At 42.7% G+C, this 14,997-nt stretch overlaps 1 protein-coding gene and 1 long non-coding RNA gene across 6 annotated transcripts in view; one reads left to right on the top strand and one right to left on the bottom strand.

Annotated features, from left to right (window-relative positions):
• The window catches only part of LOC129701436 (dedicator of cytokinesis protein 2-like), a 671,641-nt gene that overhangs the window by 23,896 nt on the left and 632,748 nt on the right, over positions 1-14,997 (bottom strand). The window contains exons 42-44 of the mRNA XM_055642616.1: positions 9,999-10,080; positions 2,080-2,164; positions 1,492-1,578 (exon numbers count right to left, since the gene is read on the bottom strand). Of these exons, the coding sequence (XP_055498591.1) occupies positions 1,492-1,578; positions 2,080-2,164; positions 9,999-10,080 (254 nt within the window). The remainder of the gene's footprint in view (positions 1-1,491; positions 1,579-2,079; positions 2,165-9,998; positions 10,081-14,997) is intronic.
• LOC129701438 (uncharacterized) overlaps positions 1-14,997 on the top strand; it is a 68,648-nt gene that overhangs the window by 41,992 nt on the left and 11,659 nt on the right. For 4 of the 5 annotated variants that reach the window (XR_008724195.1, XR_008724198.1, XR_008724197.1 and 1 more), the window contains 3 exons: positions 10,525-10,561; positions 11,744-11,851; positions 13,656-13,818. This is a non-coding gene — a long non-coding RNA (uncharacterized LOC129701438). Of the gene's footprint in view, positions 1-1,493; positions 1,581-10,524; positions 10,562-11,743; positions 11,852-13,655; positions 13,819-14,997 lie in introns of all 5 variants that reach the window. The other variant, XR_008724196.1, reaches the window with a different exon arrangement.

Below are 14,997 nucleotides of genomic sequence, written 5' to 3'. Positions count from 1 at the left end.
CACTTATTTATAATGAGAACAAAGGTGATCTCAGATAGATAGCACAAGCTTATTAGAGACTATTGTGATGTTATCTCATGAGCAAATCTAGCTGTCATTTAACAGCAACAAACAGACATAATCATGCCCTAGTCTAACATTTTTAATTAACAAAACTGCAGGCTAAAAATGATCCATGTCTGCGGTGGTAATTTGAGAAGACACAAAGTGCTGGAGTAACTCAGCGGGTCAGGCAGCATCTCTGGAGAACATCCATAGGTGATGTTTCGAGTCGGGATCCTTCTTCAGACTCAGAGGGCTGTGCGTTCAGAGGGGGTGAGATTAAAGTTGGTAAGGGCAGTCTGAATAAGGGTATTGTTCTGAAACATCACCCATCCATGTTCTCCAGAGAAAGCTGCTCAAATTGCTAAGTTACTCCAGCACTTTATGTCTTTTTTTGTAATCCAGCATCTGCAGTTCCTTATTTCTACTCTCTGGAAATTTTAGAACTAACAATGACACTTGTATTCTCATCCTGATTATGATGCTATTATGTACACTCATGCTAATATGATAATGGAATGTATGTGAATGTGTAGAGTGCATTTGAACACAGACAAGTTTATACCTAGTGTTATTACTGGGGAGATGGTGTTTGGTAGTTACATGAACAAGTGCATCTGGTGTTGTGGACACAGGTGATGATAGTCCCATCAATTACTGGGTGAGTTTGTTGTTACAAGCACAGTTACCAAGTAATGTAGTTACCAAGTAGTTGCCAAGGGCCACAGGATGCGGCGTCCTGGGGCCATTTGCCGAGGGCCGCCAGCATGAATATCCGCCCGGCGCGGCCTGGGGACGTCGGGAGCCGCGGACTCTGGTAGGAAGCGACCGATTTGGAGGTCCTCCGATTTGTGGTTGGCCTCCAGTCTCGACGTTAGAGTTCCAACATCCCGGCGAGCGGACCTGAGCGGCGGGCTGCCCATAGCGGCGACTGCGGAGGCCTCAGGAGGCTCCGACCACGGGTGAATATCAGAGGAAGATGACTGACTTTGGTGCCTTCCCTCACAGTGGGAAACCTTTGATTCTGCTGTGTGGTGGAGGTTTTATGTTGAACTCGATCACGTGTTGTGTTCTTTATTGTTATTGTATGGCTGTATGGTGACCACATTTCACTGTGCCAACTGGCACACGTGACAAATAAATATATCTTGCATCTTGTATCTTTTATGATGTTACAGACACAGTTATATAGTACTGTAAGTATGTTGTTGCAGACACAGTTACTGTGTTAGTATGATGATATGGGCACAGATACTGGGTGAATGAGGTACTACCTGCACAGTTACAGGTGAGTGTGGTATAATAGGCACAGTTACAGATGGGTGAGATATTATAGCACAGTTTCCAGTTGGGTTCATATTATTGCCACAGTTAACAGGTGAGTGCACTGTTACCTTTCAAGGATATTTACAAGTATATGAGGATTGATATGAGAAATGTTGTACTCACAGGAAAAATAGAACTGACTTCAAACCAACGGAGAATGCCAGGTAGTTTATAAACAGTGACGAAAGTGGTCCTCTCTATCCACATGGACTGTAAGAAATAAATTAATGATTAATAACTTACTTATTTTCCAAGTATAGAAGTGACTGTTTTAACAGAATGATACAGGAGAGATGGACATAAAATGCTGGAGTAACTCAGTGGGACAGGCAGCATCGCTGGAGAATAGCAATGGAACATGTTTCGGGTCGTGCCCCATCTGAAGAAGGGTCTCGACCTGAAATATAACCCAATCCTTCTCTCCAGAGATGCTGCCTGGCCCGCTGACTTACTCCAGAATTTTGTGTCTGTCTTCGGTTTAAACCAGCATCTGCAGTTCCTTCCTACACAAGTTAAAAGAGAATATTTTTGTCATGTCTTTTCTTAGCAATGTTTTGAGCTCTGTAGTTTATCTTTCTATTGGGGAAACACCAGATTTAGTAAGAAAAAAAACCAAAGGCCTCATTTCTGACTAAAAAAAAATTACAACGTGACATGTTTCTTTACAAATTTGCTTAATATTGATGAGCATAATAAATACATGTCTCTTACGGCAAATTCATTGTCTGGATCTGCTACTCCTTTTCGGACTGGTCTTGAGTACTGGAACTTTTGTACGTAGTTTGCTTTGTAGAAGCTGAGGAAATCAAAGACAGGAGGAGTTGCACACAGTGATGCACAACGCTGCAGGAACAATATATAGCTAATCACATTGTACCTTCACCGCTTAAAACCAGGTATTCAGTTGTTATTAATGGATGAGTTCCCATCTATTGTTAATGCATGGGATAAATAGACATGGGATTAGAAAACCAAACCAAATCGTGCTGATAAAATTCATTTTTTTCTCTCCAACCAGGACGTTCCATACGCTTAAGGGCCTGTCCCACTTTCAAGACTTAATTCAAAACCTCTGCCGAGTTTAAAGGACCTAAAAAAAAAAAATCAAGATCGTGGTAATCTACAAACTCCTACGACCTTCCACTACTATGTTCGCGAACTCCTACGAGTATGTTTACGAATTCCCACTACTATTTGGATGCCCTCCTTACGAGTAAAAAGTTGCAATTTCTTTCACCCCGACCATTTTTTTACTCATGGACATTTTTTACCAGGCTGGAAAAAATGTCCCGGTTTACCTGATGCCACGAGTACCTACGGCTGGCATAACGAGCCGCTACAATATCTACGAACTCCTACGGCCTCCTACGGACTCTTTACGAACATTCTGCGAGTTTGAATCAAGAGGAAAACTCGGGGGAATTCGTGAATTACCTCGTGAAAGTGGGACAGGCCCTTTAGACACATTGATGGAAAGTTAAAGCAGCAACAAACTATTCAAGGGTCCTCTTGTCTATTTAATTAATTGCCCTGTCCTGAATCTCCCACTATTTCTTCTCTGTGTGAATGGGATGTTCCCACCACTCCCTCTTTCATGTGTATACAAGTAGATTGAATAAGTGCTTTTTGATCTTTGGAGTACAAATGGCTGCAGGCAATGGAATCACTGTTTATTTAGAGCAGGTGGGAAGTACGTCAATTGCTGGGAGTTATCCATGAAGCCACTGGAACATATTGAGTAATTTTTGCACTAGGTACGATTAGATTGATGAGGATGGATGAAAATTGTAAAACCTTATTTGATTACGTTGAGGCTGTATCAATCCTACAGTAGATAGACAGAGAAAGCTGGAGTGACTCAGCGGGTTACGCAGCATCTCTGGAGAAAAGGAATAGCTAACGTTTCAGGTCGAGATCCTTCTTCAGGCAAGCTGACCTCTACCGCACTGAGGCCAGGCACCAACTCTCGGACACCTCCTCCTACTTATTCTTGGACCACGATCCCACAGATGAATACCAGGCCATAATCTCTCAAACTATTTCTGATTGCATAACTTCCAGCTGCCTGCCCCCCACAACCTCCAACCTTATCATTCCCCAACCCCGTACAGCCCAGTTTTACCTTCTCCCCAAAATCCATTAACACAGCTGCCCTGGCAGACCCATTGTTTCTACCTGCTCCTGTCCCACTGAAATCATTTCCCTCCAGGTACCTTGACTCTATCCTATCTCCTCTGGTTCTATGCCCAAGATACCTCACACGCCCTTCAATAGACACTAGACAGTAGGTGCAGGAGTAGGCCATTCGACCCTTTGAGCCAGCACCATCATTTAATGTGATCATGGCTGATAATCTCCAATCAGAACCCCATTCTTGCCTTCTCCCCATATCCCCTGATTCCGCTATCTTTAAGAGCCCTATCTAGCTCTCTCTTGAAAGTATACAGAGAACCGGCCTCCACCATACTCTGAGGCTGAGAATTCCACAGACTCACAACTCTCTGTGAGAAAAAGTATTCCCTCGTCTCCGTTCTAAATGGCTTAACCCTTATTCTTAAACTGTGGCCCCTGGTTCTGGTCTCCCCAAACATCGGGAACATGTTTCCTGCCTCGAGCATGCCCAAATCGTTAATAATGTTATATATTTCAATGAGATACCCTCTCATCCTTCTAAACTCTAGTATACAAGCCCAGCCGTTCCATTTTCTCAGCATATGACAGTCCTTCTATCGAGGGAATTAACCTTGTAAACCTATGCTGCCCTCCCTCAATATCAAGAATGTCCTTCCTCAAATTAGGGGACCAAATCTGCACACAATACTCCAGGTGTGATCTCACTAGGGCCCTATACATCTGCAGAAGGCCCTTGATGCTCCTCTTGTTATAAAGGCCAACATGCCATTCGCTTTCTTCACTGCCTGCTGTACCTGCATGCTTACATTTATTGACTGATGAACAAGGACTCTCAGATCCTGTTGTACTTCCTCTTTTCCAAACTTGACGCCATTTAGATAGTAATCTGCCTTCCTGATTTTGCTACTAAAGTGGATAACCTCACATTTATCCACATTAAACTGCATCTGCCATGCATCTGCCCATTCACCCAACCTGTCCAAGTCACCCTGTATTCTCAGAGCATCCTCCTCACAGTTCACACTGCCACCCAGCTTTGTGTCATCTGCAAATTTGCTAATGTTACTTTGAATCCCTTCATTTAAATCATTGATGTATATAGTAAATATTCGTCTCTATGATGACTTCCGCTTTCTGATCCCCCAATCCCTCATCTTTAGCATTACTCCTATCCTCTCTCAGTCCGACAGTAATTCAATTGTACAAATGTGTGAGGAGCAATGTTCATGGTAGCCACTATTTGAAGCCTTTCTCGTTCTCTGCTGCCTTATCTTGTAGCCACAGGTCTAAATGTAAGGAGTTGTAGTGAATTGGGAGCAATAATGTTGAATTTTATCAACATGACATGCTTCTGTTTTCAAGACAGGCAATTATGAAGAAAATGGAATATGTGTAATGTTAGTAGACTCAACCTTTAATCTTATCTTGCGATGTAATCATTATTTGGATACACTGCTCTAATCCTGTTGTAGTTACTGTCTCTGATTCATGGTTTATGTTGATGCTTATTAACAAACTTCAGCCGCATCCAATCCAGCTTTTATTGCAATAAATACAGGAATAAAGCACCGAGTAAGCACACCACAAAATTATCAACAGTGACAGATCTGACCCAGGGGCAGTGGAGCTGGTCAACTGTGTTGTGAGCCAGTTGAATATTAATAGAGTGCCTACATTCCTGAGATGGATGCTGTGGTGGGTGGATTCCACTTCACTAACTTCCATTGACTCATTAATAGAGATAATAATTACAGTCTTCAATGACTGGTTGTGTAAACATAAGATCTCTGTGTTTTAAAGGGAGTGGGGACCTGGAGAAGATTCTGTCCATCACACAGGGAAAGAAAATAGAGGATTGATTGTAAGAGATTTTCATAAACAAGGTAAAGAGAAATTTGGATCAACTAAGTCAGGGGCTTCCTGAAGAGAGAACTTCACCAGATTAATGAGTGACCAGAAGATTGGAATCAGTATCCTTATGTACTTATTTCTGCCCATGCCCATTGTTGTGGTTTCCACAGGATGCATCCGGGATTTTTCCTCGGGTGGTGTGTTATACCTGAACCAAGTCATCCTCCACCTCAGGAAACTACCTGTATCCACTCCAAAGGGCTGTCTACCAGCCAATGCATGTGGTTTCACTCGCTAAACGCGCACTTTTAAACAGGGATGTAATGCTAAGGCTCTATAAGGTGCTGGTCAGGCCGCATTTGGAGTATTGTGAACAATTTTGGACACCATATCTGAAGAAGGATGTTCTGGTCCTGGAGAGGGTCCAGAGGAGGTTTACGAGAATGATCCCAGGAAAGAGTGGGTTCACTCGTGATGAACGTTTGACGGTACTGGGCCTGTACTTGATGGAGTTTAGAAGAATGAGAGGGGACCTCATTGTAACTTACTGAATAGTGAAAGGCTTGGATAGAGTGGATGTGGAGAGGATGTTTCCACTTGTGGGAGAGTCTAGGACTAGAGGTCATAGCCAAAGAATTAAAGGGCGTTCCCTTAGGAAGGAGATGAGAAGGAACTTATTTCATCAGAGGATAGTGAATCTGTGGAATTCTTTGAAAGAGGCCTGTGGGGGCCATCAATGGATATTTTTAAGGCAGAAATTGATAAATTCTTCATTAGTACAGGTGTCAGGAGTTATGGGAAGAAGGCAGGAAAATGGGGTTAGGAGGGAGAGATAGATCAGGCATGATTGAATGGCAGAGTAGACTTGATGGGCCAAATTACCTAATTCTGCTCTAATGACTTATGACCTACCCTATTAAGTCTTCAGCAATTTTAAATAATTTATTTCACAATTGTTTTAATGGGTTGAGTTGGCTGCAGGCTAGAGCAGCATGATAGAATTTAATGTGTGTGCATTACCGCAGTGCCGAGGCAAGGTACTGTTGGTTAAATAAGCAATGTGGGCTTACAGAATATACCTTATCAACCAAATCTGGGATAACACAGTCCCTTTACACTGAGATAGGGAATACATATTGACAGCCTTTACAGGGCCTGAAGAAGGGTCTCGACCCAAAACGTCACCCATTCCTTTCCTCCAGAGATGCTATCTGACTTGTTGACTAACTCCAGCTTTTTGTGTCTATCTTAGGCTTAACATATCCCTTTTACACAGAGTCAACAACACAACCAAAATGTTTCTCAGTAGTTTATCAAAAACCCTAGAATCCTCAAGATTGTTTGCTAAAACCTATAGGGAGTAGAACAGAGACCTGGCTGAACCCTGTTTAGCATGGAAGACATTACTTACTCCGTCAAGATAATTTCTTTCTGGCAGGCCTCATTAACATTTTGGGAAATATGAAAAAGCAATTTCTGAATGATTTTTTCCGAAACTAAAATGGGTGGGAATCAGTTTGCACAATGGTCAGTTTCAAGTTAAATAGCAAAGAACGCCACAGGAGATTATTTCCCCTGCAGCTATCAAACTGTACAACTCCTCCCCCTTCTGTCGTGAGGTAGACTGACTTCCCTTCTCCCTCCCCCACCCGCCCCTCCCGCCCCTCCCCCATTCTTTGGACATCCCCAATCCTGCATTTTCCACTCATCACTTTAACATAGAAACATAGAAAGTATGTGCAGAAGTAGGCCATTTGGCCCTTGGAGTCAGCACCGCCATTCAATATGGTCATGGCTGATCATCCGGAATCAGTACCCTGTTCCTGCTTTTTTTCCCATATCCCTTGATTCCGTTAGCCAGAAGAGCTATATCTAACTCTCTCTTGAAACATCCAGTGAATTGGCCTCCACTGCCTTCTGTGGCAGAGAATTGCACAGATTCACAAATCTCTGGGTGAAAACGTTTTTTCTCATCTCAGTTCTAGGTGGCCTACTTCTTCTTCTTATACTGGGACTCCCGGTTCTGGACTCCCCCAGCTTCAAGAACAATTTTCCTGCATCTAGCCTATCCAGTCCCTTAAGAATTTTATATGTTTGATTTCATGTATCTTGTATTTTATGTCTGTTGGCAGATCAATTTCCCTCCTTGGATAAATACAGTTTTATCATATCATATCGTATAACCCAGTTTATGCTGTATAGATGTTGAGTTCCCTAGACCTAACTATGACCTGCCACTACTGATGAGAAGCCACTCTGATATTCCTAACTGTGGACAATAGCCAGTCACATTTCTCGCCTCCCCAAGGCCAACCAGCACAAAGGGTTTGTAAAAATATTTAACAGAGTGAGCACAAGGGGGCAGCGCAGATCTAAAAGTGAGAACCATCCCTCGTGATAAAAGTATGTCGACATTGTGATAAAAACCTCCTACTCTAAATGTCAAGCCACCCTATATTGTCAGAGCCAGCGAGAAAGGTAGCAAGATCCTGGCTCAGAAACCATGTACAGAGAGCTGGAGGTGGAAGCAAAATGACAAAGGTCTGTGGATCCACAGAGCACAGTCCTCGTGGCCCTCCAGCTAGAGCCCCAGCTTAGACACAAATATTCCATCACATGATATTCAACCTTTTACAACCCCATGCACTTCCTATCATTTTATCCTTCACATGTATTATTTGGTTTACAACAGCTCTATCCACAGAGACAGCAAGGAATTGCTGAGAGTTGTGGCCATACAGTAGCCCTGTCAATGACATCAACCTGTCTCCTTCTCCAGTAACTCCATCTGCACTTTTTGGTGCCTCTAAAAGGCAACCAATATAATCAAGGACAATTTTGATCCCGGTTGTTCCCACTTCTCCCCTTTCCCGTCAGGCAGAAGATAGTAAAACTTGAAAGCATATTTCACCAGATTCAGGAATAACGTCTTCCCAATTGTTATCAGACTACTGAATAGTTCTCCCATAAGCGAGGATGTAGTCCTGATCTCCCAGCCTACCTCTTTGCAGACCATGCACATATTTCTGTTATTAGCACTTTCTCTATAACTGGACTGTGGTATGTTTCTCTTTAATGGCTTGTGTCTGGCTTGTTTGTACTCATATATCATATGATTTGAATGGATAGCACGCAAATAAAGTTTTTCACAGTATCTTTCTACACAAGACAGTAATAATAAATTCAACTAAACTGGGAAATAACCTCTGTATCTGGATGAATAGTTCTGGACTGGAGTCTAGATTAACGATATTTTTTTCAGTTGTCAAAGCAGGTTGTTCTCTTATCATCATAGCCAATTAGCAACAAATCAAAATAAATGAAAAACAAGTCTTCTAATTCTGGAGAACACCGCAATAGAAAGAACAACCTTGCTCATCTTCAGCATTTTGCCATGGGTTACTTGACATCCACCCAAGTCTGAATGCATGGTCTAAATCAGTGGTTCCCAACGTGGGGCGTACGCCCCACAGGGGGGCAATTTGATTTTTAAGGGGGGCAATTGAGCGCAACTGAGGAGGTCTGGGTCCAAATTTCCAATTTTAATTTTTTTGGATTTTCCATCAGGTAAACATATGTAGTTTATGTTTCAGATGTTATTTTGAGTAAATATTTTTTTGGGGGTAAAAAAGGTCTTTATTGTGTAGTTATTACATAATCACCGCGCCATCGCTCTTCATGCACGTCGCACGAAGCGCGCGAGGTCATGGGAGAACCTTATTTATTGAACCATGTTCTTTTGAAGCTTGTTTAAACCAAGGTATTGAAATGATAAGAATGATATATCACCACATGTGGGGGGGGGGGCATCAGGATTTTAGAGGTGATTAGGTGGGGCATGGCCAAAAAAAGGTTGGGAACCACTGGTCTAAATGCTCCATCCACAATTTTGCATGCCCCCTCGATACTCCATTGGCATGTCAGCTTGAGATAAACCTCAAAAGACTTCCATGATGCTACCATTTACGGTGCTTAAAGGGCCAGGGAAATACTGTGTGAGGGCACTGAGCTTACCAGAACACTCCTACCAATGCTGAGGCTCTTTACTCATGACCTCTAAGAGATGAATCACACAACGTTGACACAAAAAGCTGGAGTAACTCAGCGGGTCACACAGCATCTCTGTAGAAAAGGAATAGGTGACGTTTCGGGTCAAGACCCTTCTTCAGGGTCTGAAGGGTTTTTGTGTCTATGTCCAGCTTTTTGTATCTATCTTAAGTTTAAACCAGCATCTGCAGGTCCTTCCTACACAGTTGAAGAACACATCCTGTTTACTGGCAATTGGGTCAGATGAAGGAAAATGATCCAAGTGTGAATGAACGGTTTCTTCTACCCTGCCTCCAACTCAAGATCCCCCTGAAGTGAACATGGCCTTTAGTCTCAGCCGACCACAATGGAGATCGCCTCCATCCTAATCACACACCCATGTTTTTTTTTCCTCTCACAGTAGAGTATAAGAGCCAAAGAGGGAGATCCCTGAATCCCAAATCCAGTGGTTCAGCTCAGTTAGAACTATTATATCAATCATACTCCATGTATCACCTGCTAGGACAGAGCTGATGGAATGGTAGTGATGGTCAGGAAATGATCTAAAAGACTGAGGAATATCCATTCAAGCAGTGCCATTGAGCTGCTGCCATACTTACTTGATAACCTGGTCAGGCACGGGCTTGTTCTTAAAACGCGACTGTTCCTCGAGGACCGGCTGGACAGTGAAACACTGAATGACTGTGCGAACGCAGGTTAAGGACATAGTGAACAGCACAATGTAACAGTCATAGTTAATAATCTTCATGTTAAAACGCTACATCAGAACTCAGCGTGGAGAGGGAAGATGCTAAAAAAATGAAACACCATGGGATATTTTGCTTTGCAAAAGGCACAGATAAACACGGGTTGTTATTGCCATTGTTATTAGATCATTGTTTTATTTAGGATCCACAGATATCCATTTGCACTTTTAGCTAGCAGTTCCTTTACTTGTCCTACCACCTTGCGCTTTCATCTCATGTTGTCAGAGGATCTCACACTTCCATCCTATTATAGATCTTCCCTTTTGTTTTCTCCTCCATTCCCATTTTTCTCTGCATCTTAACAAATGTCTATCTCCAAACATTCCCAGCTCTGATGAAAGGGCAAACTGAAATTGTAATTCTCTGTCGCTCTCCACAGATGCTGCCTGACATGATGAATGCTTCAAGGTTTTAAGGTCAGTTTATTGTCAGGTGTACCAGTTAAGGTACAGTGAAATTCGAATTACCATACAGCCATACTAAAAAAAACAAGACACATTCATTCATTCATTCATTCATCATTGTTGAAAACATTTGCGACGCAGTGGTGCTGGTTTCCAACGGGAATGGTGACGGACGCACCACACATCTCTGTCCTCCAGTTCCTGCAGACTTCCGCCTCTGGAAGTACAGGATTTTGGTGTGTGTGCTTTATCATCATTCCTTACAATGCTATGTACGACAGTGATCGCAACTTCTACTGAAGTATGGATGGCCATTGGCTCGCTAGAAACTCATCCGCCCATTGGCAGGTCTTGTTTTTGGTCCTGCTGGGGGTCCATAGCCCCCTCCTCACCTGGCAAACCAGGTGGGGGAGACAGTTTATTCGTTGACTATCCGACCATGGAGCAGGTAGCGCGGGTTTACATGGTACCTGTAGCAGGGGGAACTCAATAAGACAAAGCCACAAGACACACAACTACATAAAAGTTAACATAAACATTCACCACAGTGGATTCCCCATGTTCCTCACTGTGATATAAGGCAATAAGGTCCAATTTCCTTCCTCTTTATTTTCCCGCGGTCGGGGCAGTTGAACCATCCGCAGTTGGGGTGATGGATGCCCCCGTGGCCGGCGGTCAAAGCCCCCGCAACGGGGCGATCAAAACTCCTGTGTAGGGGTGGTCAAAACCCCTGTGGCTTGGAGTCCCTGATGTCGATCTCTAACCTGAGACCGCGGGCTCCGCGATGTTAAAGTCCAGCCGGCATCCATGATTGGAGCCCCAAAGATGACCCCCGACAGGGATCGCGAACTCCGTGATGGTAAGTCCTGCAGGCTCCCGCAATGGAGTTCCCGGTCAATCTCCAGGAAAGGCCACAAAGTCCATGATGTTAGGCCGCAGTGCGGACGGTGATACGACTCAGAAAAAATTGTATCTCCGTCAAGGTGAGAGATTAGGAAAAATGAAACCCCCCACCCCACACATGGAACAAGCTAAAGAACACTATAAAACATACATACACACACATAAACATACACACACATATATTACATATACAAAACTGACACAAAGAAGGAAAGGACAGACCGACTGTTGGCGAGGCAGCCATTGCTGGCACAATCTGGTGAATTTCTTCACTTTCTGGTTTTATTGCAGATTTCCAACATCTGCAGCACCTGGCATTGCAACCTTTTTTGACAGCACCAGGTTAGTTCATTCTGGGAGCTACACCAATTTGTGCATTGGATTGCTTCGTCAGTGCCGGTAGGTCTTTCAATCTTATCCTTGTTATTGCAGAATTCCCCAAATAGCAGAATTCTCACACATGAATGGTACTACATCATTGTTAACTGAATTACAAACACAGATGGAAGGGACTGCAGATGCTGGTTTAAATCGGAGATTGACACAAAAGGCTGGAGTAACCCAGCGCGACAGGCAGCAACTCTGGAGATAAGGGATGGGTGACGTTTCAGGTCGAGACCCTTCTTCAGACTTAACGTCTGGTTATTCCTCCCTGTTTGCTCTGCAATAGTTTCTGCCCACCTGCTTCTACTCTTGTAATGCTCACTCTGTCTCTTTGACTGCTAACAGTAAGTATGTTAATGGTTTCACTGGTAGCTGCTCTTCCTAATGATATACAGAGATGGCCACAATTCACCATCTGTAATTCCCATGCAGTGAGCCGCTGCGTTTGCCAAAGGTTGGGTACTTTCCTCAGTGAATGTGGAATTAAGTTGTCTATCTTATCTGAGACATTCCTGTGTCTGATGTAAGGCCTTTGGCTTGAAACATTAACTCTGTTTTTCCCTTCGCAGATGCTGCCTGACCTGCTGAGTGTTTCCAGCATTTTCAGTTTTACTTTAAATTTATATTCTCTTTTGCTTTCTGAGCACTCAGGTCTGCTACTTGGTTCTTCTTTTGCTCCTTGTGAACCTTTTTTATTCAAATTTGGAACCCAGAGGACAAATATTTAAGGTGAGGGGGGAAAGATTTAATGGGAACCTGAGGGGCAACATTTTTTTTACAAAAAGGGTGGTAAGTATATGGAATGATCTGCTGGAGCAGGTAGTTGTGGCAGGTACGATCATGTTTGAGAAACATTTGGACAGGTACATGGATAGGTGAGGTTTGGAGGGATCTGGACCAAAAGCAGGCAGGTGGGACTAGTGTAGCTGGGACATGTTTGTCAGCATGGGCAAGTTTGGCTGATGCGTCTGTTTCCACACTCTATCACCCTAACACTCTAAATTATTTTTTCCGACCCTTTCCCTGCCTTCTCATTCTTTTCCATGTCCCCCATATAGCTCCCAGCTACTGAGAGAGTCATAGTGATACAGTGTGGAAACAAGCCCTTCGGCCCAACTTCCCCACACTGGCCAACATGTCCCAGCTACACTAGTCCCACCTGCCCGCATTTGGTCCATATGTGTCAAACCTGTCCTATCCATGTACCTGTCTAACTGTTTGTTAAATGTTGGGATAGTCTCAGCTTCAACTACCGACAAACATGCCCCATCTGTATGAGTCTCACCTGCCTGTATTTCACCCATATCATTCTAAACCTCAACTATCCATGTACCTGTGTGAACAGGTATATGGATAATTGAGGTTTAGAATGATATGGGTGAAATACAACTATTTCCTCCTGCAGCTCGTTCCATATACTTACCAGCCTTTGTGTAAAAATAAAGTTGCCCCTCAGGTACTGTTTCCTAAATGTTGTGATTGTCCCTGCCTCAATTACCTCCTCTGGCAGCTTGTTCCTTACACCCACCTCCCTTTGTGTGAAAATGTTACCTCTCAGATTCCTATTAAAGCTTTTTCTCTTCACCTTAAACCTCTGTCCTCTGGTCCTCGATTCACCTACTCTGGGCACGAGACTCTGTGCATTTACCCGATCTAATCCTCCCATGATTTTATGCACCCAAATAAGATCACCCTCCTGTGCCAAGGCTCTGTTTCAACATTCGACACAGCAATGCATGGAATGTTCTCAGCCCTGTTCACAATTCTATATTTGATCTGTCACCATCTGTCTGATATTAATGCTGCCTTTTTTTTCTAGATTCACTCACACGAGGAAACAGTTTCTCCCTATCAATGAACAACTTGCCATCTAACTACAGCTACCAGTGATTGTCAACAGTAGCCCACTTATTCGTGTTCCAGCTGGGATCGGTTGAGTTGCAAACCACGCTAGGGGTTGACCTGAAAGCTCCAGAATGTAGGTATGTTACAAATCCTACCTGAATCTTCGATGAGAATCTGCCCCACCCCGTGTGCGTGATTTTGGCGCTGTTTAGAGGGGGCGGGTTTAAAACGCGATTTTTACTAGGCTGTTGCAATCGAAAATGTTCAGCCTAGTAAATCATTAACGGAAAATCGCTGAAAGACCCCGTCGCAAAAGGTATTATTAGTTTTTATGGCCTTGTATAATAGTTATAGTAGTTTAAAAATCACTCTCTAAACCCACGACCTCTCGCAGCCCCAGGGTTTTATAAAGCAAACAATTAAAGGTATGTACCTTATTTTTACATTAAAAGGGGCTTCTTAAGAACCCTGTATATAAAGTTTACTATAGCGAGTAGCTCATTTTGGGCTCTTTATATCCCGCAGTATTTTTCTGGGCATTTGAGGGCACAAATCCAGCGCAATGTGAACGTTCTAAACCAGCGCGTTCACAGGAACCCACTAGAAAGCCGATTTAAATTGACTTTAATTTACAGCAATTGAACACTAAATTCCTTCCATTTGGCCTATAAATTGATGTAAATGAGATTTAAAAATCATGTTTTATTGTGAATTATTTGTGAATATTATTTGGACACTTAGGCTATTTAAAAATGTTAATCATTTATTAAGAAATGGATAGATGTTTAGATCTAGTAATTGAAGTTTGAAATTAGCTACAATTGGGTAACTAACTAATTATATGCTTTAATTTCAGGTCATCCAAGTAAGATTATTTTATATTTGTTTCAGAATGCTTCAATCTATGATAACTGAAAATTTCATTCAGTTCTTTTAATTTTTAAGAAGGCTACGGGCTTTTGATTGTCCATGATCACAGCTTTTTTGTTATGTCCATAGAAAATCAATAGGGAACAAGATGCTAATTTCAGAGTATGAAAATGGCCATAACTTTTTTATTACTTGAGATATGAAAGTGAATTAGGTGTCAAATTAAACTTATTGTTATGCTTTATCTGATGGGATAAATTGCAGACTTGATTTTTTAAATCTCAAAATGTTGTAACATTGCTACAGAATGTACATGTTCTCCCACACTCAGCATTGTAGAGTTTTGCTGATCTGTGCACAGTGAACCTGTAGAGTGATGGATCAGTCACCACAATACAGGGTGACTTTCACATGGTTGTAGTACATACAGAGTTACTGCACAGGAA

This window comes from Leucoraja erinacea, chromosome 11, assembly GCF_028641065.1.
Source record: "Leucoraja erinacea ecotype New England chromosome 11, Leri_hhj_1, whole genome shotgun sequence".
In the NCBI taxonomy this organism is placed as follows: Eukaryota; Metazoa; Chordata; class Chondrichthyes; order Rajiformes; family Rajidae; genus Leucoraja; species Leucoraja erinaceus.
The sequence above is the reverse complement of the archived record's forward strand: the minus strand, read 5'-3'. Positions and strand labels throughout refer to the sequence as shown.